Source organism: Camelus bactrianus, chromosome 1, assembly GCF_048773025.1.
Source record: "Camelus bactrianus isolate YW-2024 breed Bactrian camel chromosome 1, ASM4877302v1, whole genome shotgun sequence".
In the NCBI taxonomy this organism is placed as follows: Eukaryota; Metazoa; Chordata; class Mammalia; order Artiodactyla; family Camelidae; genus Camelus; species Camelus bactrianus.
This window is the reverse complement of record NC_133539.1, coordinates 62,210,743-62,236,647: the sequence shown is the minus strand read 5'-3', so window position 1 is coordinate 62,236,647 and position 25,905 is coordinate 62,210,743. Positions and strand designations below refer to the sequence as shown.

Here is a 25,905-nt window from a genome sequence, read left to right as displayed (position 1 = left end):
TCCATCTGTAAAATAGGGATATAAATATGTATCTACCTTACAAGTTGTTTTAAGGCTTAAAACACTCAAAGAAGTTCCTGGCATGTGTTTAATGCTAAGTAAATATTTACTGTTTTGGTAAAGTATCTTAATTTCTATACATAATTTCTATACATAATCATACAATGTCATTAATATTTTGAATAATAATCTATTTGCACTGTTACTTTTGCTGGCCCTTTGGGAATGTTTGTATTTCTATGAGTATTTGATACATTGGAATTGAACATACAGTTTATTCTAATAAATAATTCTAATAAATCTCTATTTTAAAAAATGAAAATGACAAGAAAAATTGTCAGAGTGAAGAAATGATATTTAAATTGTTAATATTTAATTTTTATTTTGAATACTTTTTTCCTCAGGGTCAATGACTGTATATTGCGAGTAAATGAAGTAGATGTTCGTGATGTAACACATAGCAAAGCAGTTGAAGCTTTGAAAGAAGCAGGGTCTATTGTACGCTTGTATGTAAAAAGACGGAAACCAGTATCAGAAAAAATAATGGAAATAAAGCTCATTAAAGGTCCTAAAGGTATGAAGTAAATCCAACTAAAACAAATTACTAAGTAAGAAATCGCTGAATAAGATGTAACTATGAAGTTATTTATGACACATTCTAACTAACAATACTGGTAATCTGCAAAACTTGAGTGAATTTTTAGAATTTCTCTTATTTCTACTGATTTTTGTCTTGAGTAGAATTCTTTGTAAACACTTTGAAGTCATTGATACAAGTGTTGATATTAACTTGTAATCATTAATCTACAAAGTAAATTAAATGCAGGTACACAGGCTAAATAAGTTAAAAGAAGAAAATATTTTTTAGGGTGTCAGTAGTTACATCTATAATAAGGAATGTTAGGATGTGATTTCTGAATTTTGAAAGCATGGATAGGATTGAGGATAAATTGAAATACTGTTTTTAATTTGTGGCTTCATGGAAAAGGAATAGAGAGCTATAAGTTTGTCTGGCATTGAAGCTATGGGATTTATGAATTATTGAAATTCCTTATTTAAAATTAATTCATAGAATATTGAAAAACAACAGAAGCATCTACATTCCTGAAGCTGTTAGTTCTGCCCACCACCACAAATTTTTCCCCCAGTTTTTTAACTGAAGTACAGTTACAGTGTGTCAATTCCTGATGTGCAGCACAATGTCCCAGTCATGCATATACATACATATATTCGTTTTCATATCCTTTTCCATTAAAAATTACTACAAATACTGAATATAGTTCCCTGTGTCCCCCAATTGTTTTAATCTTGTGGAAGTATTGAAAATGTTAGTTAAGAAACACAATTATGATGGAAACAAAAGTGAAACAATTTTACAGTATCTCTTTGCACTAACAAATTCATTTACAAAGAAACTGTAAGATGTAACTTGGAGGGTGGAAGAAAAGGAATTTACTTGTGACTCTAGGGGCCCATATATTTGGGATTATCCCCTGGTTACAAAATACTTCGGGTTTTAAAAGTAGGTAAATAGATTCTTTTCTACTTTGAAAAACATTAGTTCAGTAAAATTATCACCTTCTAGTTTTCAGCCATTTCTTTCTGGACTTAAGTTTACGTTTATTGGTGAAATTCTGAAACTAGTGTATTCCAAACAGGTCTTGGATTCAGCATTGCTGGAGGTGTTGGAAATCAACATATTCCTGGAGATAATAGCATCTATGTAACCAAAATAATTGAAGGAGGTGCCGCACATAAAGACGGTAAACTTCAGATTGGAGATAAACTTTTAGCAGTAAGTATAAGAAATCCATTGTTTTAAAAATCATTTTAATGTTTTTTTCTGACAGACTCTGGAATTTCTGCATGTCAAAAATGTTTAAATGATATTTAGATGAGTCAGTAGTCAAAACCTGAAAAATAATTCTTTACTATCTTCACTTACCAATTCCATTTCCTCTACCAGCTCCCCTCTTTTTTCTTTTTTTTCCTTTTCTTTTTCTCTTGTTTATTGAAGAGTTAGAGGCTTGGATGCACAAAATTGTTTAATCATAATCCTTAGGTTCATAACAGTGTCATTCTTTGTTCATGTGTGACCTTTTTTCTTTCTTTTTTTCTTTATAATATAGTAAAAAAAAAAACTGCTAGTCATTACCCATCCCAAGAACTAGAATATCAACAATTTATGTTTCTCATTCTTTTGTTTTTAAAGAGTGTTTAATCACATACATATGCCTACATGTTTGTTTAGTATTATTTGTTCTGAAAAAATTTTAAAGGCTCTTGTCCTGTATATAGTCTTTTAATACTTTTTTCACTCAGTATTATTTTACTGAGACTTAGCCATATTATTGCCTAGAGCTGAAATGTATTCATTCACCTCTATGTAATATTCTGTTCTGGTACTATAGACTGTATCACAATTTATTTATTCAAACTTCATCAATAATTATCTTACATGTTCCCTGGGAAAACAAAACCTGAAGAAAAAACTACTGTGCTAAGGTATTATAGGGAGGTATGACTTCAGAGAAGCTAGAGTGAGTGAAATGAAAAATGAGGCAGAGAATGAGAGAAAGCCAATACAAGGTATTATGTTTCTGAGCTGGCTGTAATTTCATAAGAAAATGTAGCTGATTGCTTGTCACGTAGGACAGTCTTCCAGGCAGTCAGTGTAGAACCACTAAACCTTAGATCCAGCCAAGGAAAAGAAAGGATTTATCTGCTGGCCCCTTTTAGTCTCCTATCTCTTGTTAGTTAGAGTCTACTCCCCAGGGGTTAACTGTCCCAGATTTCTGAACTATGTTACCCAGCTCCTCTGGGCAAATGCTAGGGAAGCCAGCTCCCATATTCTGGCATAGCACTTACCCTGAATCCAGAAGTGGTGGGCTAGAGCCTCAATGGTCTAGACAGGTCAGACATGGTCTTCTAATATGTTACAGCTCTCAATATGTGGAACATATCAGCCATGCCCAGGCCCAGTCCTTACTCCAGAAGAGGAGGTAATGGTAGAGAGTAGCAGTAGCCAGGACTCGCCACTAAGCAAGCAACCAAGGCCTCTAGTAGGCAGGTAGGCTCAAGTGAATCTGAAAAGGCATATAATCTAAATCTGGTACAGTAGTGATTTGAGTTATTTCTTCTTTTTTATTTTTTATTTTTTGACATTTGAATAGTTCTGCTAGGAAGAGGAGCTGATTATTTTTTGAGTTAATGACAGGGAAGAGGAAGGAGCTGTCCTTCAACTGCTTTTCTCTAACCTACCCTCTCACATCTGTGACTTGCTACTCTTTTCTCCAAGGTGCAGCCAGCACCCCCTCATCATCACGTACACACACACACATACCCTACACACGTACACCAGTTCAAGACAGCCTTCTTTCTCCACTAGGTTTCTCATTTTTATTTTTAATCTCTTAGATACCATGTTTTCCTTTATCGTTTCTCCAGAATCAATTTTAGGGTAGGGAGCCAGCAATTTATGCTGATTTACCATTTAGTGAAGCTTTTGTTGCCATAATTCCACTGAAATTATTTAATTCCTGATTTTCACCTTAAGTGTTATATCAAGCATTTGACACACCTTCTTCCTTCTTAAAACACTTTTTCCAGTTTGCCTAATAATCACCCTCTGTCTTGCTATTCTTCTTATCTCATTAGCCACTCCTCATTCTTCTTTTTGATGCATCTTCTCCCTTACCTCTAAGTATTGAAGTGATCCAGGATTCAGTACTTCTATGTTTTGTGTTCTCTCTTTGATAGGTGGTCAAATAACTTACTGCGTTTCATTGTTCTTGATAGAGATAGGTATTGTTTTCTGAACCTTAGTCTCCTTTTGTATGTCTCAAGAGTCATCTCAAATTTAATATACAGTTGGCCCTGTGTATCTGTGGGTTCCATATCTGCAAATTCAACCAACTGAGAATCGAGAATATTTGGAGGGGAAAATTCCAGAAAGCAAAATTTGAATTTGCTGTAGGCTGGCAACTATTTACATAGCATTTACATTATATTAGGTATTATAAGTAATCTAAAGATGATTTAAAGAGAATGCATAAGTTATATGCAAATACTATACTATTGTACATAAAGAACTTGAAAGTTCGCAGATTTGGTAACCTCGCAGAAAGTGAAGGAGGCAGTGGGTTCATAGAATCATTCCCCCATAGATACCAGAGGACAACTATGTCTAAAAATGAATCTCCAAGTCACAACAACACCCCCCAGCACCAGTAACACCCCACACCCCAAATCCTGCTTTTTGCATAATCTTTGTATCTCACTAAATGGGAACTTTATCCTTCCATCTGCCCAGGTCTAAAACTTTAGAATCAGTTTATTTCCCACTGCACATTGAATCCCTCAGCAAATCTTGTCACTTCTTTTATTAGCTATCTAATGCTGCATAAGAAAACATGAAAATTAGTGACTAAAATGACAACAATCATTTATTTGCTTACACTTCTACAGTCTGGGTACGGTTTGGCCAGGACAGCCTGTCTTTACTTCAGATAATGTCTACTGGGGTGGCTCAGCTAACGCCAAGAGCCCACTTCCAAGTTGGCTCACACACAGTGGACAGGTTGGTTTTGGCTGTCAGCTGGAAGCTCAACTGGGGCTGATAGCCAGGTATTTAATTCTCCAGTGGCCTCTCCACATGGCTAAGTTGGGCTTCTCGCAAGATGGTGACTAAGTTCCAAGAGGGACATACCAAGAGTGAGCTTCCCAAGAAGACAGCTCTAATGTGTGGCATTTATTAATCCTCTCTTTGCATCACAGTTACTAATACCTCACTGTAGGCCACCAAAAGAACAGTATACCACAGCTGTATAATTCAAAACGCAAGCAGTCTTCACAATACACTGTAGGGTAGGACCATAAAAATGACCCTGCAAAGCACTATGAATAATCAATGGGGAAAGTTAGGATTGTTCTGTGACCTTTAGAAATTTTTGTCAAAATATTAAAATATTTTCTCTAGTTGATTATAGAATCAAAAATTATACTAAAGTGAGCATTTGTTTAATACATTGTAATTTTAAAAACTAGAAACATTTATAGTGTTTTATTTCTTTGCAGAAAAAAAAATGTTTACAAAAAAGAAGAGCAGTCTAAACTTAACTCTAGCAGAAGGAAGGATTAGAGCAGATATTAATGAAATAGGAAATAGGACAGCCATAGAGATCAACAAAACCAAAACTTGGGTCTTTGAAAAGATCAACAAAATTAACAAACCTTTAGCTAGACTGACCAAGGAAAAATAGATGACTCAAATTCTAAAAGTAGCAATAAAAGAGAGAACATAAGGGAATACTTTTATTTATGAATAACTCAGTGTCAACACATTAGGTAACTTAGATGAAATGGACAAATTCCTAGAAAGACACAATCACTCCTATTCAACATTGTACCAAAGATTCTACCCAAGACAATAAGAAAAAAAAAAAACAACAGACATTCAGTTTGGAAAGGCAGAAGTAAAACTTTTGGGATTTTCTTTTCTTTTAGGTGAATAGTGTGTGTTTAGAAGAAGTTACTCATGAAGAAGCAGTAACTGCCTTAAAGAACACATCTGATTTTGTTTATTTGAAAGTGGCAAAACCCACAAGTATGTATATGAACGATGGCTATGCACCACCTGATATCACTAACCGTAAGTTTGTTTGCTTAAATCTATTTTATTTCCTTAGGGTGTTTATTTTAATGAAAGTTTCCCGATATAAAGTTTAAATGTTATACAAATATTTTAAAAAGAACTATTAAGCATTTTAACCTAAAGTTTAAAAAATCAACTTTATGTCAGAATCTTCATAATTAGAAGGGGGGTTGATCTTTTTCATCTTTACTGTTTTATAGCAGTAATTAATATTTAAGGCATTGATTCTCAAACTTTTATGTAAATAAGTCACCAGAGGTATTTGCAAGTAATACAGATTCTTACTTTGTTTTAATAGTTTTGAGATGGAGCACAGAAGTATACTTTAACAAGCAATTAATTTTTTTAACAAGCAAGATAATTCTTATGCTTCTGGTGCTGCTGGTTCACGGGCTGTACTTTGAGAAACAATAACTTAAAATATTTCTAAAACTTGGGCTTTTCCATACTCTGAACTGCATGAGCACAGATGTTATCTGTGTACTTCAAGCTCCTAGTGTATTGCCTAACTATGTTTGTGCACAATACAGTTGTATTGCCTAGAATTGAATTGTAATGAAAGTACTTATATAATTTTAAGTTTCCTATTTGATTTTCTTTTTTTGATGTACAAGCTGAGATGAGATTTAAATATATTTTTAATGTATTTGTGCTGGTTGGAAAATGAAAAGACTTATTTGTTTGGTATGTTGAATCAATATTAGAAACACCCATGTGTAGTAAGATCTTAAATGTACTCTGTAATGTGCTTTTCCAAGTTTGCCTTTTTAAGTTGTAGAATTTTAGAGATATTTGTGATTTAAGTGGCAGTGTTTCCAGTCTTAAAATGTCCAACTTCATTACCATCACTAATCTCTATAAGCTAAATACTCATATTTTGAAATGTATATACTGTCCTCTAGTGATACACTTTCATCTTCTGCTCTTTGATTCATTAATTACTCAAGTATAACAACTATTTTCTTAATAGTATTCAGTCTCTATAATAATGGACAGAGATGATGTCTTATACTGCATTAGTGTCAGAAAAGAACTTTATTACTTATTCGAAATTCTTCCATACAGTTGGTCTTACACAGAAACTTTATAGAAGGGCTTTATGTATGTTTATCTGTTATTAGATACGAAATTCAATGATAAGCTATTTTATTCACTAATTTAAGTATCAATCTTATTTATTTATTATGCTGCCTTATGTGCCAGTTCCACAAATTGAGAATTGGCGTCCTGATTATGGCCAAATGCACAAATAGCCAGGCTGCTTCTAATAAATATGAGGAGTGGAAAAAATGTTACTTTTATTTAATTTATTTAAATTATTAGATTTATTTAAATCTAATTATTTAAATCTGTTTATATAAAATAATATGAAACTTAAAAATGAAAATGAAAGAGCTAGTCCTAAAGAGTAATAATTAACTAATGATTGACTTTTCTCCCTGTGGGCATATGTAGTGTGCTTTTTTCTTCCTTTTTCTCTCTTTCTTTCCTTCTTTATTTTTTTTTTTTTTAACATCTGTCATTAAACTATTAAACTTCAACTTTCTCACAGTGTTTTACCTTGCTAGTTCAACTTTATCATAATGTTCTGTTTCCATTCTCCTCTCTTTTTAGGCAACTACAATTATGACTTTTGTTTCACACTTTTAGTTCATGTTCCTACTACATATGCCATTCATAAATAACTTATTTATGCATTTTTTTAAAAAGCATTTGTTTTTGAAAACATTTTACATAAATAATTTTTACCTGTCAGCGCTCCTGAAGCCCTTGCCATCAGACTATTCAATTTAGTGCCTATGCCTTATGCTGTTAGTAATCTAGTGTCCTCATCAGTCTGGTTTAGTCACTGAAGATTTTAGTGTCAGGCTCATTGTCCTTGATACTGTTATTCATGTTGTCATTCTTAGTGATATCCAGCCAAAATCCACACTGATTCAACAACGTGGCTTCTTTCTTAATCTCTTTTTTTCTAACCATCCTGCCCTCCACTCCAACTCAGGTGCTTGCTTCCAAGATACTAATTTAGATCTCCCAAATCTTGATTTAAATCATCCCATTCTCTGACTACATCTATCAGTTTATTTACTCCTATTCTAACAGTTCATCCTGATTTTGACCGTCAATCACTTGACACCATCACTTGGTTGTCCCCTTGTACCTCTACTTATCTACTTTTTTTAGCTTAGCCTCTATGGTTTGTCATGGTAGTCACTTCCTTGAATGTATTGTCTCCTTTCGTGCCCTCTCCATCTTCACTGGCAAAATCCCAGCCTTTGTTCAACCTGCTACCTTCATCCATTCCTGCTCCCTAAAAAGAAGAATATGACTGGAGACAAGCAAAGAATTGTAGTTTAACTTATGACCATAAGTCTCAGATGGGGTCACACTCTTGTGATTATAATCAAAATATGGATAATAGCCAAAATATGGTACCCAAGAATAAAAGTAGGTTTATTACTGAAAAAGAAAAGTTTGATCTGAAAGAGAACATAGTTTGTTTGCTGACATTAAAATGCTCATGCTGGGGGAAGGGTATAGCTAAGTGGGAGAGCACATGCTCAGCACCCAAGAGGTCCTGGGTTTGATCCCCAGCACCTCCTCCAAGCGGAAATCAAGGAATCAATCTAATTACCTCCCCCTCATAAAAAAACAAACAATGCAAGTAAAGTGCTCTTGCTTTTGCGTTATGTATCTTTTCACTTTTAATTTATATTCCCTTCAGCTCGAAGTCCTTGTTAAACTTCTGATTTGGCCACTGATCTCTTCCTACTTTAACTTTAAGCTCTTCCACTTACTTGCTTTTCTCCTAAACTTTGGAGAGTTTGGGTCATTAATCTTGATATCTAAGGACAATAAATTAGGCTCCCTTGGGTTTGTTAATTTATTTATTAATTAAAGTACAGTTGATTTAACAATGTTGTATTAGTTTCTGGTGTACAGCATAGTGATTCAGTTACACATATATATTCCTTTTTATTATGGGTTATTATAAGATATTGAGTATAGTTCCTTGTGCTATATATACAGTAGGACCTTGTTGTTTATCTGTTTTATATATAGTAGTTTATAGTTGCTAATCTCAAACTCCTAATTTATCCTTCCTCCTTCTTTCCTCTTTGGTAACCATAAGTTTGTTTTCTATGTCTGTTTCTGTTTTATAAATAAGTTCATTTGTATCATTTTTTTAGATTCCACGTACACCTGATATCATATGGTATTTGTCTTTCTCTGTCTGACTTACTTCACTTAGTATGATAATCTCTAGATCCACCCAGATTGCTGGAAATGACATTATTTCATTCTTTTTTATGGCTGAGTAGTATTCCATTGTGTATATATACCACATCTTCTTTATCCATTCATCTGTTGATGCACATTTAGGTTGCTGCCATGTCTTGGCTATTGTAAATAGTGCTGCTGTGAACATTGGGGTGCATGTATCTTTTTGAATTAGAGTTTTCTTTGGATATATGCCCAAGAGTAGGATTGCTGGATCATACAGTAGTTCTATTTTTAGTTTTTTAAGGACCTTCCATACTGTTTTTCATAGTGGCTGCACTAAATTACATCTCAACCAACAGTATAGGAGGGTTCCCTTTCCTCCACACCCTTTTTATTTATTGCATTTATTGTTTGTAGGCTTTTTAATGATGGCCATTCTGACAAGCGTGAGGTGATACCTCATTGTAGTTTTTAGGTTCCTTTGTTTTGTAGTTCTCTGAGGAATCTTTTTTGGTATAGGAAAGAGCACTGTTTTATCTGACCGTTCTTTGTGCTGTCATTTCTTTGATAGGAACATTAATTTTTAGTTCCTGCCATGTGAGATACTATTCCTTACCTGTGAAAATGACTCCTCCAGAAAGAGTTCATTGAATAAAGGCACAGTCTGGATATGGTTAGAAAAAGGTACATCTTCTGGCTTGGGCAGTTGACTTAATTTTTTGTCCAGTTGTTTTGTTTTTTGTTTGTTTGTTTTGTTTTTTTTTTGTTGTTGTTGTTGTTTTGTTTTTTTTTTTTTTTTTTAGTTTCAGCCAGGCTTGATAATGCAGCAAAGAAATTTGAGTCAAAATTAGTAAACTCTGGACTTTAAAAGGCCAGTGATTGTAGTGGTTCACATGAATGTCTGTTGCTTTAAGGCAATGTGCCGGCTCCCTTGAAAATCACCCAGGGAAAACTTTGGACTTTAGAAGTCAAGAGCCATTGGTAGAAAATCCTTTGGCTCAAATGCAAAAGATCATCTTATATGTAAACTGAACGGGAAATAGTTACTATTGGAAACTGTAAACTTGTAAAATCAAAGATACACCAGATTTCCAATTATCAGTATTGGAATTATCAATAGACATAGATTTTTTTCCTTTTTGAATGATTACTGAGAGATAGAGATGCTATCTGCTTTTGCTAGAGCATACATTCTTTCCAGTACACCATAGTTCCAGTCATTACCTATTGTCTTTCACTAAGGTTACTTCACTCATATAAGTTAATTACCTATTTGGCCACTGTGGTAATTTGAAGTAATGATCCTTGCATTTTTGCATTTTCAATGTGTATTTTGATGTTTTGTGCATAGAAGACACTTGGTCATGTAATGAAAGAAGAGATTGATGATTAAATAATAAATATTACAGCTAGATTTTGAACTTCTTTATAACTTTATCATAGTTAATGCCTCAAAAAAGTTAAATACTGCTTTCTGTGTGCTTCAGTAATAATACAAAATTCAGATGTGTTGTGCTTTTGGAAGTTAAACCTGAAATGTGTTGCTTACCTGGATGAGGAATAGCTTTATAATTTTCTGTTCTTAGCTCTTGCTAGAATTACAAGCTATCTGTAATGTTTATTATTATTGAAATGAACCAGGAAAATAATTTTAGCTTATTTTTTATTTTTGCTTTTTAGCAGGTTTCCATTCTTTTATGAGTGTATTAAAAAAAGTAATTATAAACTAGATTGACAGATCTGAGCTGGTGTCAGGGAATATCTTTTTTTTTTTTTTTAACAAACAAGACTTTATATTTTAGAGCAATTTTAGGTTCACAGCAAAATTAAGTGAAGGTTTGGAAATGTCCCACCTGCATAGCCTCTCCTATTGTCAACATCTCCCACCAGAGTAGTATATTTGTTACAATTGATGACCCTACATCATTACCTAAAGCCCATAGTATACATTAGGGTTCACTTTTTTTTTTTTAATAGACTTTATTCTTTTAGAGCAGTTTAGGTTCACAGCAGAATTGAACAGAAAGTACAGAGAGTTTGCACATAGCCCTCCCTACCCACACATACATACTCCCCTACCCTCAACATTCCTCATCAGTGTGACATATTTGGTACAATCAGTGAACCAACATGGTTTACATTAGGGTTCACTCTTGATGATGTACATTCTATGGGTTTAGACAAGTATATAATGGCATGTACTCACCGTCAGTATCATGCAGAGTAGTTTCACTGCCCTGAAAATCCTGTGCTCTGCCTGTTCATCCTTATCTCCCCTCTAAGCTCTGTCAGTCACTGATCTTTTTACTGCCTCCATAGTTTTGCCTTTTCCAGATATTATATCATATAGTATGTAGTCTTTTAAGGTTGGCTTCTTTCACATAGTAATATATGTCTAAGTTTCCACCATATGTTTTCATGGTTTGATAGCTCCTTTCTTTTTAGTGCTGAATAACTCTTTGTCTGTATGTACCAGTTTATTTATCCATTCACCTACAGAAGAATATCTTGGTTTCTTCTAAGTTTTGGCAGTTATGGACAAAGCTGTTGTTAAACATATGTGAGCAGGTTTTTGTGTAGACGTTAGTTTTCAGCTCCTTTAGGTAAATAACCAGGAGTGTGACTGCTGAATTATGTGGTAAGAATATGTTTACTTTTATAAGGAATTGCCAAACTGTCTTCCAGAGTGGCTGTGCCCATTTTTCATTCTCACCAGCAATGTTATGAGAGTTCTGTTGCTCCACATTCTCATGAGCATTTGGTGTTATCAGTGTTCTATTTTTTGGCCATTCTAATAGTTATACAGCAGTATCACATTGATTTAATTAGCATTTCCTTGATGATATATCATGTGGAGCATCTGTTCATATGCTTATTTGCCATCTGTATATCTTCTTTGGAGAAGTGTCTGTTAAGAGTCTTTGGCACATTTTTTAATTGGATTGTTTATTGTCTTGTTGCATGTAAGAGTTTTTTGTATATTTTGGCTAACAGTCCCTTATCACATGTATTTTTTGTGGCTATTTCCTCCCAGTCTGTGGCTTGTCTTTCATTCTTTAGACAAGTCTTTCACAGAGCAGAAATGTTTAATTTTAATGAAGTCTACCTTGTCAATTTTCTTTACGATTTATGCCTTTGGTGTTGTCTCTAAAAAATCATTGCCAGCCCCAGCATCATCTAGATTTTATCTTATGTTATCTTCTAGGTTTTTTATAGTTTGGGGTTTTGTTAGGTCTGTGATCCATTTTGAGTTAATTTTCATAAAGTTTATATCTAGATTCTTTTTTTTCAAAAGTGTGGATGTCCAGTTGTTTTAACAACATCTGTTGAAAAGACTGTCTTTACTCCATTGTATTGCCTTTGCTCCTTTTTCAAAGATCAGTTGACTATATTTGGGTCTATTTCTGCATTCTGTTACATTCTACTGATCTGTTTTTTCTTTTGCCAGTATCACACTGTCTTGATTACTGTAGCTTTTTAGAACTCAGGACGTATCAACCCTCCAGCTTTGTTCTTCTGCTTCAATATTGTATTGGCTATTCTAGGTGTCTTGCCTCTCTATATAAACTTTAGAATCAGTTTGACAATATCCACAAAATAACATCCTGGTATTTTAATTAGGATCGCATTGAATCTATAGATCAAGCTGGGGAGAACTAATACCTTGACAGTATTGTGGCCTCCAATATCAGTGAACATAGAATATCTCTCCATTTGTATCTCTCCATTTATTTAATTCTTCTTTGATATGTTTCATCGGAGTTCTGTAGTTTTCTTCACATAGATCTTCTATATATTTTGTTAAATTTATACCTTAGTATCATTTTGGGGGGCTGCTAATATAAATGGTCCTGCGTTTTTAATTTCAGATTACACTTGTTCATTGCTAGCATATAGGAAAGCCATCGACATTTATATATTAACCTTATATTTTGCAGCCTTGCTATAATTGCTTATTAGTTCCTTGAGTTTTTTTGTCAGTTCTTTCAGATTTCTTACATAGACTATCTAACACATCTGCAAAGAGTTTTATTGCTTCCTTCTCAATCTATATACCTTTTATTTCCTTTTCCTATCTTAACGCATTAACTAGGACATCCTTCACTTGCTCTAATTTTAGTAGTAAAGTTTCAAGCTTCTCACCATTAAGTGTTATGTTAGCAGTAGAATTTTTGTAGAATATCCTTCATCAGGTTGACAAAACCCCTTTCTATTCTAGTCAACTGAGAGTCTTTATTATGAATCGATATTAGATTTTATCAAATGCTTTCTCCTGATATGATTATGTGACTTTTCTTTAGTCTTTTGGTGTGATGGATCATATTGTCCTCTAAAGGTGGAACCTACCTTGCATGCCTGTAATAAATCCTAGATGCTTGTACTGTATAGTTCTTTTTATACGTTGTTGGATTTGACTTGCTAATACTTTGTTGAAAATTTTTCCATCTATGTTCATGAGAGAGATTGTTCTATAGGTTTTTTCCTTGTAATTTCTTTATCTGGTTTTGTTAGGATAATGCTGGCCTCAGAGAATGAGTTAGGAAATATTCTGTTACCTTCTGTCTGCTGGAAGACATTATAGATACTTGATATAATTTCTTGGTTAAATGTTTGGTAGAACACAAAACTAAACCCATCTGGGACTGGTGCTTTCTTTTTGGAAGGTTATCAATTATTTATTCAGTTTCTTTAATAGGTTTATAGCCTTTTTCATATTGTTTATTTCTTTTGTGTGAGTTTGGGCAGATTGTGTCTTTCAAGGAATTGATCCATTTCACCTAGGTTATCAAATCTTTGGGCATAAAGTTTCATAGTATTTCTTTATTACTATTTTAAAGTTCATGGAATCTGTAGTGATATGCCCTCTTTCATTTCTGTCTTCTCTGTTTTATTCTTAGTTAGCCTGGCTAGAGGCTTATCGGTTTTATTGGTCTGTTCAAAGACCCAGCCTTTGGTTTTGTTGATTATGTCTGTTGATTAACTATTTTGAATTTCATTGATTTCTGCTCTTTTTTTTTTTCCGTTTTTCCTTCTGCTTTCTTTGAATTTAATTTGCTCTTCTTTTTCTAGTTTTAAAATGTGGAAGCTATGAAGATTCATTTTAGATCTTTTGTTTTTTTCTAATATATGCATTCAGTACTGTCAGTTTCCTTCTAAGCACTGTTTTTGCTGCATCCCACAAGTTTTTATAAGTTGTGTTTTCATTTTCATTTAGTTCAAAACATTTCTTAATTTCTCTAAAGATTTTTTCTTTGACCTAAGTGTTATTTAGGAGTGTGTTATTAAATCTCCATGTATTTGGGGACTTTTTACATATCATTTTGTTACTGATTTCTAATTTAATTTCATTGTGGTCTGAGAGCGAACATTGTATGATTTCTATTTTTTTTTAATTTATTAAGATGTGTTTTATAGTCCAGGACATGCTGTCTTGGTGAATGTTAGGTGTGAGCTTAAGAATATGTGTTCTGCTGTTGTTGGATGAAGTAATCTATAGGTGTCCATCATATCCCATTAATTAGTGATATTGTTGAGTTCAACTGTGTCTTTCCTGATTTTCTGCCTGCTGAATCTGGTCATTTCTGATAAAGAGGTATGGATTAATCTGCTTTTCCTTTTATTTCTGTCGGTTTTGGCCTCACATAGTTTGACACTCTGGAGTTAGATGTGTACATGTTAAGGATTGTTAAGTCTTCTTGGAGAATTGCCCACTTTATCATTAAGTAGTGCTCTCCTTTAACCCTGATAATTTTCCTTATTTTGAGATCTTCTCTGTCTGAAATTAATAATAGCTACTCCTGCTTTCTTTTGATTAGTGTTGGTGTGGTATATCCTGAGCCATCCTTTTCCTTTTAATCTGTATAGGCCTTCATACTTAAAGTGGCTTTCTTATAGATAATACATAATTGGATCTTGTTTTTTCGGTTGACTCTGACAATATCTGTCTTCTGATTGGTGCATTTAGACCATCGTTGTTCAAGGTGATTATTGATATAGTTGGATTAATGTCTGTATTTGCTATTCTTTTCTATTTGTTACCCTTGTTCTTTGTTCCTATATTTGTCATCCATTTTTCCTGCCTTTTATGTTTTTAATTAAGCATTTTATTTGATTCTATTTTTTCTCCTTTCTTAAAAGTATATTAGTTATATTCTCTTTTACTTTTTTTAGTGCTTGCCCTAGAGTTTGCAATATAGATTACAACTAATCTAATTCCACTTTCAGATAACAGTTGCACACCTTCGTGGGTAGTATCAGTTGCTGATAATAACAAAATAATTCTATTTTCCTCCCTCCCATCCTTTGTATAATTGCTGACATTCATTTCATTTATACATAATTATATATATACACATAAACAAAGATAGTTGAATACAGTACTGCTCTTATTTTGAGCAAAGTATTACTTGTCAGATCAATCAAGAATAAGAAAAGTAAGTTTTATTTTATCCTTACTTATTCCTTCTTCAGTGCTCTTCCTTTCTTTCCATATAACTTTCTGTATAACTGAGTTTTTGAACTACTAACTTTCCTTCTCCCTGAAGAACTTTTGACATTTCAAAAGGCAGGTCTACTAGCAATAAATTCCCTCAGTTTTTGTTTATATAAGAAAGTCTTGATTTCTTCTTCATTTTAGAAGGATAACTTTACAGGGTATAAGGTGGATTTTTTTTTTTTTCTCTTAACACTGAATATTTCACTCTACTGTCTTGCTTAAATGGTTTCTGAGAAGTCAGGTGTAATTCTTACCTTGTATAGTAGGGTGAGGGGTTTTTTTTCCCCTGTGGCTTCTTTTAGGGTTTTTCTTTCTTTTTCTTTTTTTCCTGTAGTTTGAAAATTATACACCTAGGTGTGACTTTCTTTGCATTTATCCTGTTTAGTGTTCCTTGAGCTTCCTAGATCTATTATTTGGTGTCTAACATTAATTGGGAAATTCTCATCATTATTGCTTCAGATATTTCTTCTATTCCTTTATCTCTTCCTCCTTTTGGTACTCTCATTATGTGTATGTTACACTTTTTGTAGTTAACACAAGTTTTTGGATATTCTGTTCTGGTTTTTTTTTTTTTTTTCCGAGTTATTTTTTTCTCTTTGCTTTTCAGTTTTAGAAGTTGCCATTGAGATATCCTCAAGCTCAGAGATTATTTCCTCAGCCATTTCCAGACTACTAGTAAGCGCGTCAAAGACATTCATTTCTGTTACAGTATCTTTGATCTCTAGTATTATTTTTCTTTCTTCCTTAGTATTTGCATCTCTCTGCTTATACTGCCCATCTGTTCTTGCATACTGTCTGCTTTATCCATTAGAGCCATTAGTATGTTCATCATTACTGTTTCAAATTCCTGGTATGCTGATTCAAATTGCCGTATATGAGTTTGGTTCTGATGCTTTCTCTGTCTCTTCAAACTGTATTTTTGCCTTTTGGTATGTCTTGTAATTTTTTTCTTGATAGCCAGGCATGATGTACTGTGTAAAATGAACTGTTGTAAATAGGCCTTTAGTAATGTGATTGATAAGGTGTGGGGTTAGAAAAGTGTTATATAGTCCTGTGATTAAGTCTCAGTCTCCTAGTGAGCTTGTGCCTCTAGAATGTGAACTTCATAGCACTTCTCAGTATTCTCCCCTCTTCCCTTCTGGGACAGAATGGCTAGATGGGCTAGAGTTGGTTATTTCCCTTCCCCCAGGTCAGTTGGGATCTGATAAAACCCCAGCAGGTGAAGCTCTGGTTAAAAAGTTTCCCCTGAGGGCTGACAAGAACAAAATGCTCTTGTGTATTTCAAAATAGTTCCTTTTCCTGCCAGAACCATGGGGAGATTTTTCTCCAGTATTCACTGTGAGAACCTGGTAGAGATCCAGGAGGTAAAACTCTCAAAAGTGTGGGGTCCCTGATGACCATGTAGCCCCTGGAGTTTTTGAGTCTCAGAGTTGTGCACACTGAGCCTCTAGCAGTTTGTCGATTACAGTTCAGGTTACTCTATCCCAGCCCTTGTTCCCACAGAGGTTTCTGTTCTGATATGTTGCGATTCTCTGTGTTCACCTATCAGTCTCTCTGATTAGGGGAGTTTTTTGCCCTGTGACCTCTCTCTTAAGGATCTAAGAAGGGTTGTTGATTTTTCAGTTTGTTCAGCTTTTTAGTTGTTATTAGGACAGAGTAAGGACTCAAATCTTCTCACAAGCCAAACTGGAAACTAGAAGTGCCTCAGTCTGTTTTAAAACTTTGTCAAGCATAGTCTTTTTGCACCTATTTTTAAGCTTTTGGGTTTTGTTATTTATAATCAAATTTTGAGTATACATTTGATCATTGAACAACATGGATTTGAACTACACGAGTCCACTTATACGTGGATTTTTTTCCCTACATGCTACCGACCTGCAGTTAGCTGAATTCATGAATTCAGAACCATGGATATGGAGGCCCAACTCAACTTTTTATGTGGATTTTCAACTGTGTGAACTGGTGCTTCCAACCACCATGTTATTCAAGGATCAGCTATATATATTTTTTGAAAATAGTGATCTACAAAATAACTTCTTAGAAAAAAAAAGTTACTGTACTTAAGATTAATTTAGTTTACTCTTTTCTGTGACAGTCTTTTAAATAACCTTTCCTGGATTACATTCTGCAAATCAGTTACTGTAAAACTCCTTTTTAGTTCTGTTTTCTCAAAAGAAACCAGATGGATAAGTTTGCTTTACTGATCTAAATTTCTAACCTAGTTTTTACCCAGAAACTTGAGCTTCTCTAATTTTTTTTACCTAATAAATTAATTTTCTGTGTGAAATCCTACTACATAAGTGAGTGAATATGAATTATACATTAACTCACTTTGAAATTGATCATTCAGACATGTGGTACTGAATGGTTTGTTTCATTTTTCAAGTGTTTTTTACTTTATTTTGAAGCTGCTTCTCAGCCTGTTGATAACCATGTTAGCCCATCTTCCTATTTGGGCCAGACACCAGCATCACCAGCCAGATATTCGCCTGTTTCCAAAGCAGTGCTTGGGGATGATGAAATTACAAGGTAAGGAACTGAACATTCATCCTTCTTACATAAAGCAAACTATTAAATGGAGTTATAATCCAAGTATCATAGTCACAGTTTTAAGACCTAAATAATTTTAGTAGTAGGTAATGAACTTAAATCTTAATTTTTTTCATTAGAGTGTTTATTGAAGGGCCTGAAGTGTAAAAATACTTTATATTACAAATAAATCACCGCTTTTTTTTTTTTTTTTAAGGATTGGTATGTTGTCCTAAGAAATTAACTTAGGTAAAACTAGGATAAGGATGTATACGTATTTAAAACTAACTTTTTATATATTCCTTTTCAAATATATAGCATGAAATATTGTGGCAGTTATTTGATTCATGTTTAAGAGTTTCTTTGATATATATCCTTGATATTCTGACACCTAAAATTTACTTTCATATAACACTACTAACCTCACTAGAGTTGGCAGATTAACTGCCTTTTTATTCCCAAAGAACTCTTATCTTAGTGGGAAAAAATAAGTGAAAAAATATTTTAGATCTTTTTCACATTATTTAATATAGTAATGAAACATTATGTTTGTACAGTTTGCTTTATAATTTTTGTAGAAATTTTATAGAAATATTTTATATTGATGCTAGCATTTAATGATAAGTGTATGCCAATTAATGTCATTTCATGTTTTTATTAATACATTTTTATTAGCATTATTAATTTATAATTAAAATTGTTCTTTATTTGTCAGACTCCTGACTCTAGGCAATGATCTCTTAAATGTCAGATAGGGATGTTATGTAGGGAGATAAGGGTTAAGGGCTTATCTAGTCTTTAATCTGCATATTTTTCAAATAAAAATATGTTATATTAACATCTTGATTGCTGTCCCCATCTTTTTTCACTACATATCTCTTGTCTAGAATATTGTGTTAGTCTTTGTGGTAGGTATTACACAGCAGGCCTACCTATTTTCTTTTTCTGTAAAAATCAGGTGATTGATTACTGGATATGTCTTCCTAAAATGGTGTGTGTTTTATTACTTCCTTATGGTGATTATACTACTTTGCCCAGATAATGAAGTAGAAAAATCTTTACTTCACGTTAGAAGTTCTCCATAACTTGACCCTAAGCAATTTTTCGCAGATTGTCTCACATTACTGATTAAAAAAGGAAAATAAATCTCAACATACATAGTTAATGATTCTAAAGTTCATTTTTAATAGTCTTGTTGAGATATGATTTACATACCATACAGTTTATTCATTAAAATGTTCAATTCAATGATTTTTATTATATTACATTATAAAGTTTTTAAATTATGATAAAATATATATAAAATAAAATTTGCTATTGTAACCATTTTCATATTGGGTTGTTTCTGCCTTTTGGATATTGTGAATAATGCTGTGATAAACATTGGCGTGCACTTATCTGCTTGTGTACCTACTTACAGTTCCTTTGGATACATATCTGGAAGCAGAATTATTGGGTCATACTATATGTTTAGGTTTATGAGGAACCATCTAACTGCTTTCTGTAGCAGTCACATCACTGTACATTCCTTCCATCAGTTCGTGAGGATTCCAGTTTCTCCACATCCTCATCAACATTTGTTTTTTCTGCTTTGTTTTGTTTTATGACCATTGTAGTAGGTAGATTGTATCTCATTGTGATTTTGATACATTTCCCTAAGGAATAGCGATGTTGAGAATCTCTTCATATGCTTATCTTATTTGAAAAATCAGAATTTATTTTCCTCTGGAAATACTGTTTGATTTCAGCAGGATATTTTTAAATTATTATTTGCTAATGCAAAAATGTACTTCATACATATGTTCTAACGTACTATAAACCCTAAGCATGAGTCCACAATCTAACAAAGAAATAAGACATCACCAATATAGTGAAACCTGTCCTGTGCCCCTGATCCTACCCTGCTTCTCCTACACTGCCCCAAGTTAACTTCTTTCCCAAATTTTGAGTTTATTGTTCTCTTTTTTCTTTCATATATTGTTTGTTTATATTTCCTAAACAGCATATTGTTTAGTTTTGCTACTTTTGACAAAATATAATTTTGCTAATCCTGTAAATGAACTAACAAAACTGATTAATAATGAATATCTATGTATGACAAGAAGACTTTTAAGTTTTGAGAAGACAAATATTTAAGATTAATTCCACATTATATGGAAGGATTCCTAAAGTTCAGTTTTTAAAAGTATTTACTTCTGTTAAGTCTTTTGTTACCAATAGCTTTCTGCAATGTTTTAGAAAAAGCAGATTAAATTTTTAAAATATTTACCAAATATGATACATTCTAATCTCAAATAGTATTCTGTAATTCATCATATCTAAAATGATCTGCTGTTAGAATTTTCATGGTCTTACCAGAAGATGTAAATGGTTTTCACATAACTATGTACAACTGGCAGCAATTATGAAACATTATTAGTGGTAAGATATATTCTGATTTCAGGAATTTTAAATCAGGGATTGGGGGAGCAAGAAAGATACATCTTAGAATAGATGAAAAGCAGAGATAGATAAATGGATGGAGGAACGTGACTTAAGAAATAAAAATATTTAATTATTTTATATAAAAAGTCTAGAAATGGGCAATTCCAACGTTTGTGTAGCAACCCTAGGTCCATGGTGGCTCTGGGATTCTCTTGGTCTTATCTTCATGATTATAATATGTCCAAATCAGTATTGGGATTTTATAGTTTATTCTATAATAAACTATTATAGATTTGGGCTGAGGAGGGGGGCAAATGTGCTTTGTATGGAGACAGAATGTGCTTTGTCCTTGGTAGAATCTGTCTTTCTTTAGGAAGTGACAATAAAATTTTCCTTCATTTCTCAGAGGCCAGAATAGGGTCATAGCCTCACCTTAGCAAAGGGTAGTAGAATTGCAGTGCCTGGCATAGGTTATTCATGATTCATACCTTTGGAACTGAAAAAGGGACCTACCTTCTCTAAGACAAAGAGATACCCACCTTGTACAACATGTAAGAGCCAGTGACTGCTTCATAGGCAATAAAATGTGTGCATCATAAAGTTTTCATAACTATTATTTTTGAGTGGGCTCTTTATAGCACTTTTTTTAGTTTCCGCATTGCTTTCTTCTTTTTATTTTAGTTTCAAGTTTGTTTTTGTGTTTGTTAACGTGAGTTTTTAGCTTTTATATAAGATTAGGGCTTTTCCTTTTAATTTCTAGGCTTAGAAAGAATCTCTTTACCCAGAGTTTAGAAAACCCTTTTAAATTTAACCTAATTTTCTTTATAGTTTGGTAATATGATTTATCAATAGGGATTCTCATTGATAAAATGTCAAGTTATTTATAAAATTTAAGGTACTCAGCATTTTTTTAATTTTCAGGGAACCTAGAAGAGTTGTTCTTCATCGTGGCTCAACAGGCCTGGGTTTCAACATTGTAGGAGGTGAAGATGGAGAAGGAATATTTATTTCCTTTATTTTGGCTGGAGGACCTGCTGATCTTAGTGGAGAGCTCAGAAAAGGAGATCGTATTATATCGGTAGGCTATGTTAATCAAAATAATGTTTTTATTATTTTAACTATGATCTATTAATTATTAAAAGTTTTGTTTTTTATATCCTAAAGTTAAAGAATACATTTTGGCTGTCGTCCTAACATTTTTCAACTTAGTTGTAGAACTACAGTGTTGACAGAGAACACGTTTGGTGTGATAGACTTTCTTTTGGTATGGACTCACTTATTAGAGGTCAGTCTTTAAAAATGTGCTTGAAGAAAGTATTCTCTGTTGACTGCAAGGTTAATATGCCTATTAACTCAACCTTGTTGTTTGCATAGTTCATATCTTCTTTATACTTAAATCTGTTGTCTACCTTATCTGTTATTAAAAGAAACTTTTTAAGCTTATATGAATAGTTGGTTTACCAGTTTGCCCTGGGAGCAATATTTTTTCTTTATATCTTTGAAACTATGTTATTAGATGCATCTAAGTTTAAAATCAGCATTCCTTCCTGGTGAGTTGAAAATTTTTATCATTATGTAATGATCCTCTTTATTTGTAATAATGGTTTTTACACTAGAACCTATAATGCCTGATATTAATATGGCTATGCTGACTTTTTTTGCTTGGTTTTTACCTCTTCTTTTCTCCATGTTTTATTTTCAGTTTGTGTGCTTATGTGGTTATTACCCATATAATCGTCGACTAAAACTGATCAGTCGTTTTACTGTTCTCCCTAATGACTCAGACTTAGGGAAATCTATAATTGTACTGTTTCTAGGTTTTTACTTCTGTTTCATCTTTATGTCTCCCAAACTTAGTCATTTTTCTTTTTGTTTTTTAACAGTTAATCCATGTGTTTTGTAATTTTTTTGTTCATCATCCTTTCTTCTGTTTTTCTTTCTTCTAGAGTGTTTCTCAGTAAGTCACTAACAGCACTGGGATAGGATTTGTTGTTCCAAACAAGGACTATCTTGGTCATTGTAGAAAATTTAGCTTTTCTAGCTCCCATTCTCATACTAGTAGAACTCCCTAGTCATTCCAGGAAGCAAAAATGTCCCTCAGATACCCAAATGCACCTTAGTGAGAACTCTTGGATTGTTCTTTCAGCAGTGACTTTCTGATGGTAAATATTCTTGAGGTTTGCTGGAAAATATTTTTAATTTACTCTTACTTACAAATATAATTCAATCTAGAACTCTAGGTTGACAAATGTTGTCTCTCAGTACTATGAATATGTTACTTTATACTATCTGGCTTCTTTTGTTGCTGTTTAACAAAAAAGATCACCCTATTGTGTTTGTAGTTGATTTTTTTTTTTCAGGTTGCTTTTAAGTCTCTTAGTCTTTAGTGTTCTGCAGTTTTACTAAAATGTATCTATGCCTAGCATTTCATTTATAATGCTTGGGGTTTTTTATACCTCCTGAATTAGAGGAGTCCTATCTCATCAATTCTGGAATCTTAGCCATTATCTTTTTAAATTTTCCTTTCCTACATTGTGTGTGCTGTGTCCTTCTTGAACTACTGTGAGAGAACATTGTCATTCTGTTCTCCATGTCTTTTAATCCCAATGTCTTATTTGTCAACTCTATCTCCTTGTACTTAATTTCAGTTAGATTTGTTTTCTAGTTCATAAATTCTGTTCATTTGTGTCTAATCTGCTCTTTAAGCCAAAAATAACTTTTTCATTTCAAAGTGCCGTTTTCTTTCTAGAACTTTTTTCTGATTCTTTTTCAAATCTGCCTTGGTGGTCTTGATTATTTAAAGTTTCTTTTTTTGTGGGGGGGAGGTAATTAAGTTTATTTATCTTAACAGAGGTACTGGTAAAGTTTCTTACGGTCTTTCAGGTTTTTCTTTTAAACCTATTTATTATATACAGGCATACTTCAGAGATATTACAGGTTTAGTTCCAGACCACTACAATAAAGCAAATGTTGCAATAAAGCAAGTCAAATAAATATTTTGGCTTCCTAGTGCACGCTAAACTTATGATTATACTATATGGTACTCTATTAGAATTATGTCAAAAAAAAAACAGTGTAAAGGATATTTTACTGCTGAAAAATGCTAACCATCATCTGAGCCTTCAGAAAGTTATAATCTTTTTTGCTGGTGTGGGGTTTGAAATATTGCAAGAATTTCTAAAATGTGACACAGAGGCATGAAGTGAGCAAATGCAAATACACAAAGTGAGGTAAAATGGCACCAATAGACTTGCTCAAAGCAGGGTTGCCAACCTTCCATTTGTAAAAAATGCAGTATCTGTGAAGCACAATAAAATGAGATATGCCTGTATTCTATAAATAATAGTTCTGTTTTCTGAAGTTTGTAGGTATCTAATGTTACGTTATGGTAACTTATATAGTACATGGTTTTCTTACGTTCTAAATTTGGCATTGTGAATTTAATGTCAGTAGTACTTTATTTACTTTATATGTGGATATCCAGTTCTGCTTGAATTGGGGAGTGGTATTCTTTGAAAAATATCTTACATTGCTTGTGGTAAACTCAGGAGCATCACATTCTTACCATCATTTTTCCAATAAGAAAACTGAACTTAAGAGGTTAATTACCCATAGTAGCTAATAATATCTAATAAATGGTATAGCCAGGATTCACCTTAAATTATATTATGCTATGCTGTTTTGTTTTTAATTAAAAATTTGGGTAACACTTTCTGATATTTTAGAATCTGAGTTATAGAAAAAAACTATATCCTGTGTCAACAATGCTATTCAGTACAGATAATTATTTTAAATCATTTCTTCAGTGTAAATCAATAAAGAGCTTCTCAACTACAAGATATAAAGTAAAGGAAAATATTCTTCAAACCAAAGAGTTTTGTTACTGGAACATGATAGGGAAAGCATTCCAAAAATTGGATCTTTTATTGCCGTTTTCAGATCAGTCCCTCTTGCTACCTGACCCTTCCCTGCACATACTGAGATACATCAACATATTCCTACAGCCTATCTTTTTGAGGATCCTTTATAGTTCAAGATAGACTGAATCCGAAACAAAAAGATGATTGATCATTTGCAAAAGAAATAGAGCTCTTTTTTGTTTTAGTTCTTCTGAGATCATGGTGTTTGAATGAAACCAACTGGTGTTTGAATGAAAATTTTGGGAATTTGAGTCTTCAAATATGCAAAAGTACTTTGTTAAGGATTACAGTACTACAATCTTAGAAAATAAAGGAAATTATTAATATGCAGTTCTAGTAAATAGAAACTGCACTCATACCTCAGGCTACAGCAACTGAAATAGCATAGTACTACCCAAGAATAGTGATTATTGGAACAGATTTGTAAAGCAGAAATACACCTTAGTTACAATGTTAGAATGTAGGTCTTAAGAGACCATCACTCTTACTGTGACAACCGAAACAATCTGGATAAGTTTAGAAAAACTAAACTCATTAGAGAACTGAGGATTCAAAGTAACCTAAATAAACTAACTTCCTGATTGTAACTAGCCCTTCATAGACAAGAAAACACCCATGGAAGGGGAAGCTCCTCCTTGGTAGAGTGATTGGAGGAACAGAAAGATTAGACAGAGACAGGAAGAAACCAGCCAAAACTTTACCCAACGTGTAATGGCCTCAGTGGACTGATGAAACTGATAAAAACTCTGGAAAGCCACAGAGCAAGTCTGTATCTACCGGCCAGCTCTTTTCCATGGGTCTTCACTGAGTGCTTGGAGGTAATCAAAGGTTGTGAACCAGCAGAGAAGAGAAAATTATTACTGAGTCATCCAGGGCATCCCAAAATACAAGACATCTGCCAATAAATAGGGGAACCTTGGGCAGATCTGTGAAAACTAACTACTTAGCTGCTAAGGGATGAAAGTGAGCAAGAGAGCTGAGAAAAAGCCCTATGAGGCAATGTGGACCAACAAATATCTCCAAGACACAGCAAACCTGGGACAGGTCTTGAGGGTAAAGAGAAGTTACCAGCAACCTCAGTAAGTTAACAGCAGGGTTATGAAGCTGTGTGTGTGTGTGTGAGATGAGATGAGATCTTGAGCATTTTACTAGTCCTCATATTCCTAAGGCTCTCAGAAGGAAAAGTCTTAATCCTCTTCTCAACATTTGAAACTAAACCCAAAGCTGCAACAAAATCCAGTAACATCTCAACTACAGATCATATAGTTGCAGTTGCATCACTTTAGTGGCCTAATACAAGGGTTATTCCCTATTCTGGAATTAAATAGTATTTATTTCAGCCTTTACTGTTATTTTCTCTAAAATGTCTACTTTATAATTAAAAATTGCAAAACACATGAAAAAGGAAAGCTAGTTGTCAAGATGATAAGCAGTCAATATAAGTAACTTGAGAAAAGGCTCAGATACTGGTTTCATCAAACAGGTGGTTTTAAATAAGGTAAAATCATGATGATGATAAAAATACTAAAGCATGTAAGAGTAAAGGTAGACAATATAGATGAAAATAATGGAGAATTTCAGCAAAGACATAGAAACTACAAAAGATGAATCATGGAATTGGTAGAAAAAAATTTTTAAACTATCACAAATAAAAATTT

At 33.2% G+C, this 25,905-nt stretch overlaps 1 protein-coding gene across 8 annotated transcripts in view; it reads left to right on the top strand.

Annotated features, from left to right (window-relative positions):
- The window catches only part of DLG1 (discs large MAGUK scaffold protein 1), a 228,958-nt gene that overhangs the window by 136,594 nt on the left and 66,459 nt on the right, over positions 1 to 25,905 (top strand). For all 8 annotated transcript variants that reach the window (XM_074365514.1, XM_074365507.1, XM_074365502.1 and 5 more), the window contains 5 exons: positions 405 to 574; positions 1,659 to 1,795; positions 5,506 to 5,650; positions 17,783 to 17,903; positions 21,249 to 21,405. In XM_074365514.1, the coding sequence (XP_074221615.1) occupies positions 405 to 574; positions 1,659 to 1,795; positions 5,506 to 5,650; positions 17,783 to 17,903; positions 21,249 to 21,405 (730 nt within the window). The remainder of the gene's footprint in view (positions 1 to 404; positions 575 to 1,658; positions 1,796 to 5,505; positions 5,651 to 17,782; positions 17,904 to 21,248; positions 21,406 to 25,905) is intronic.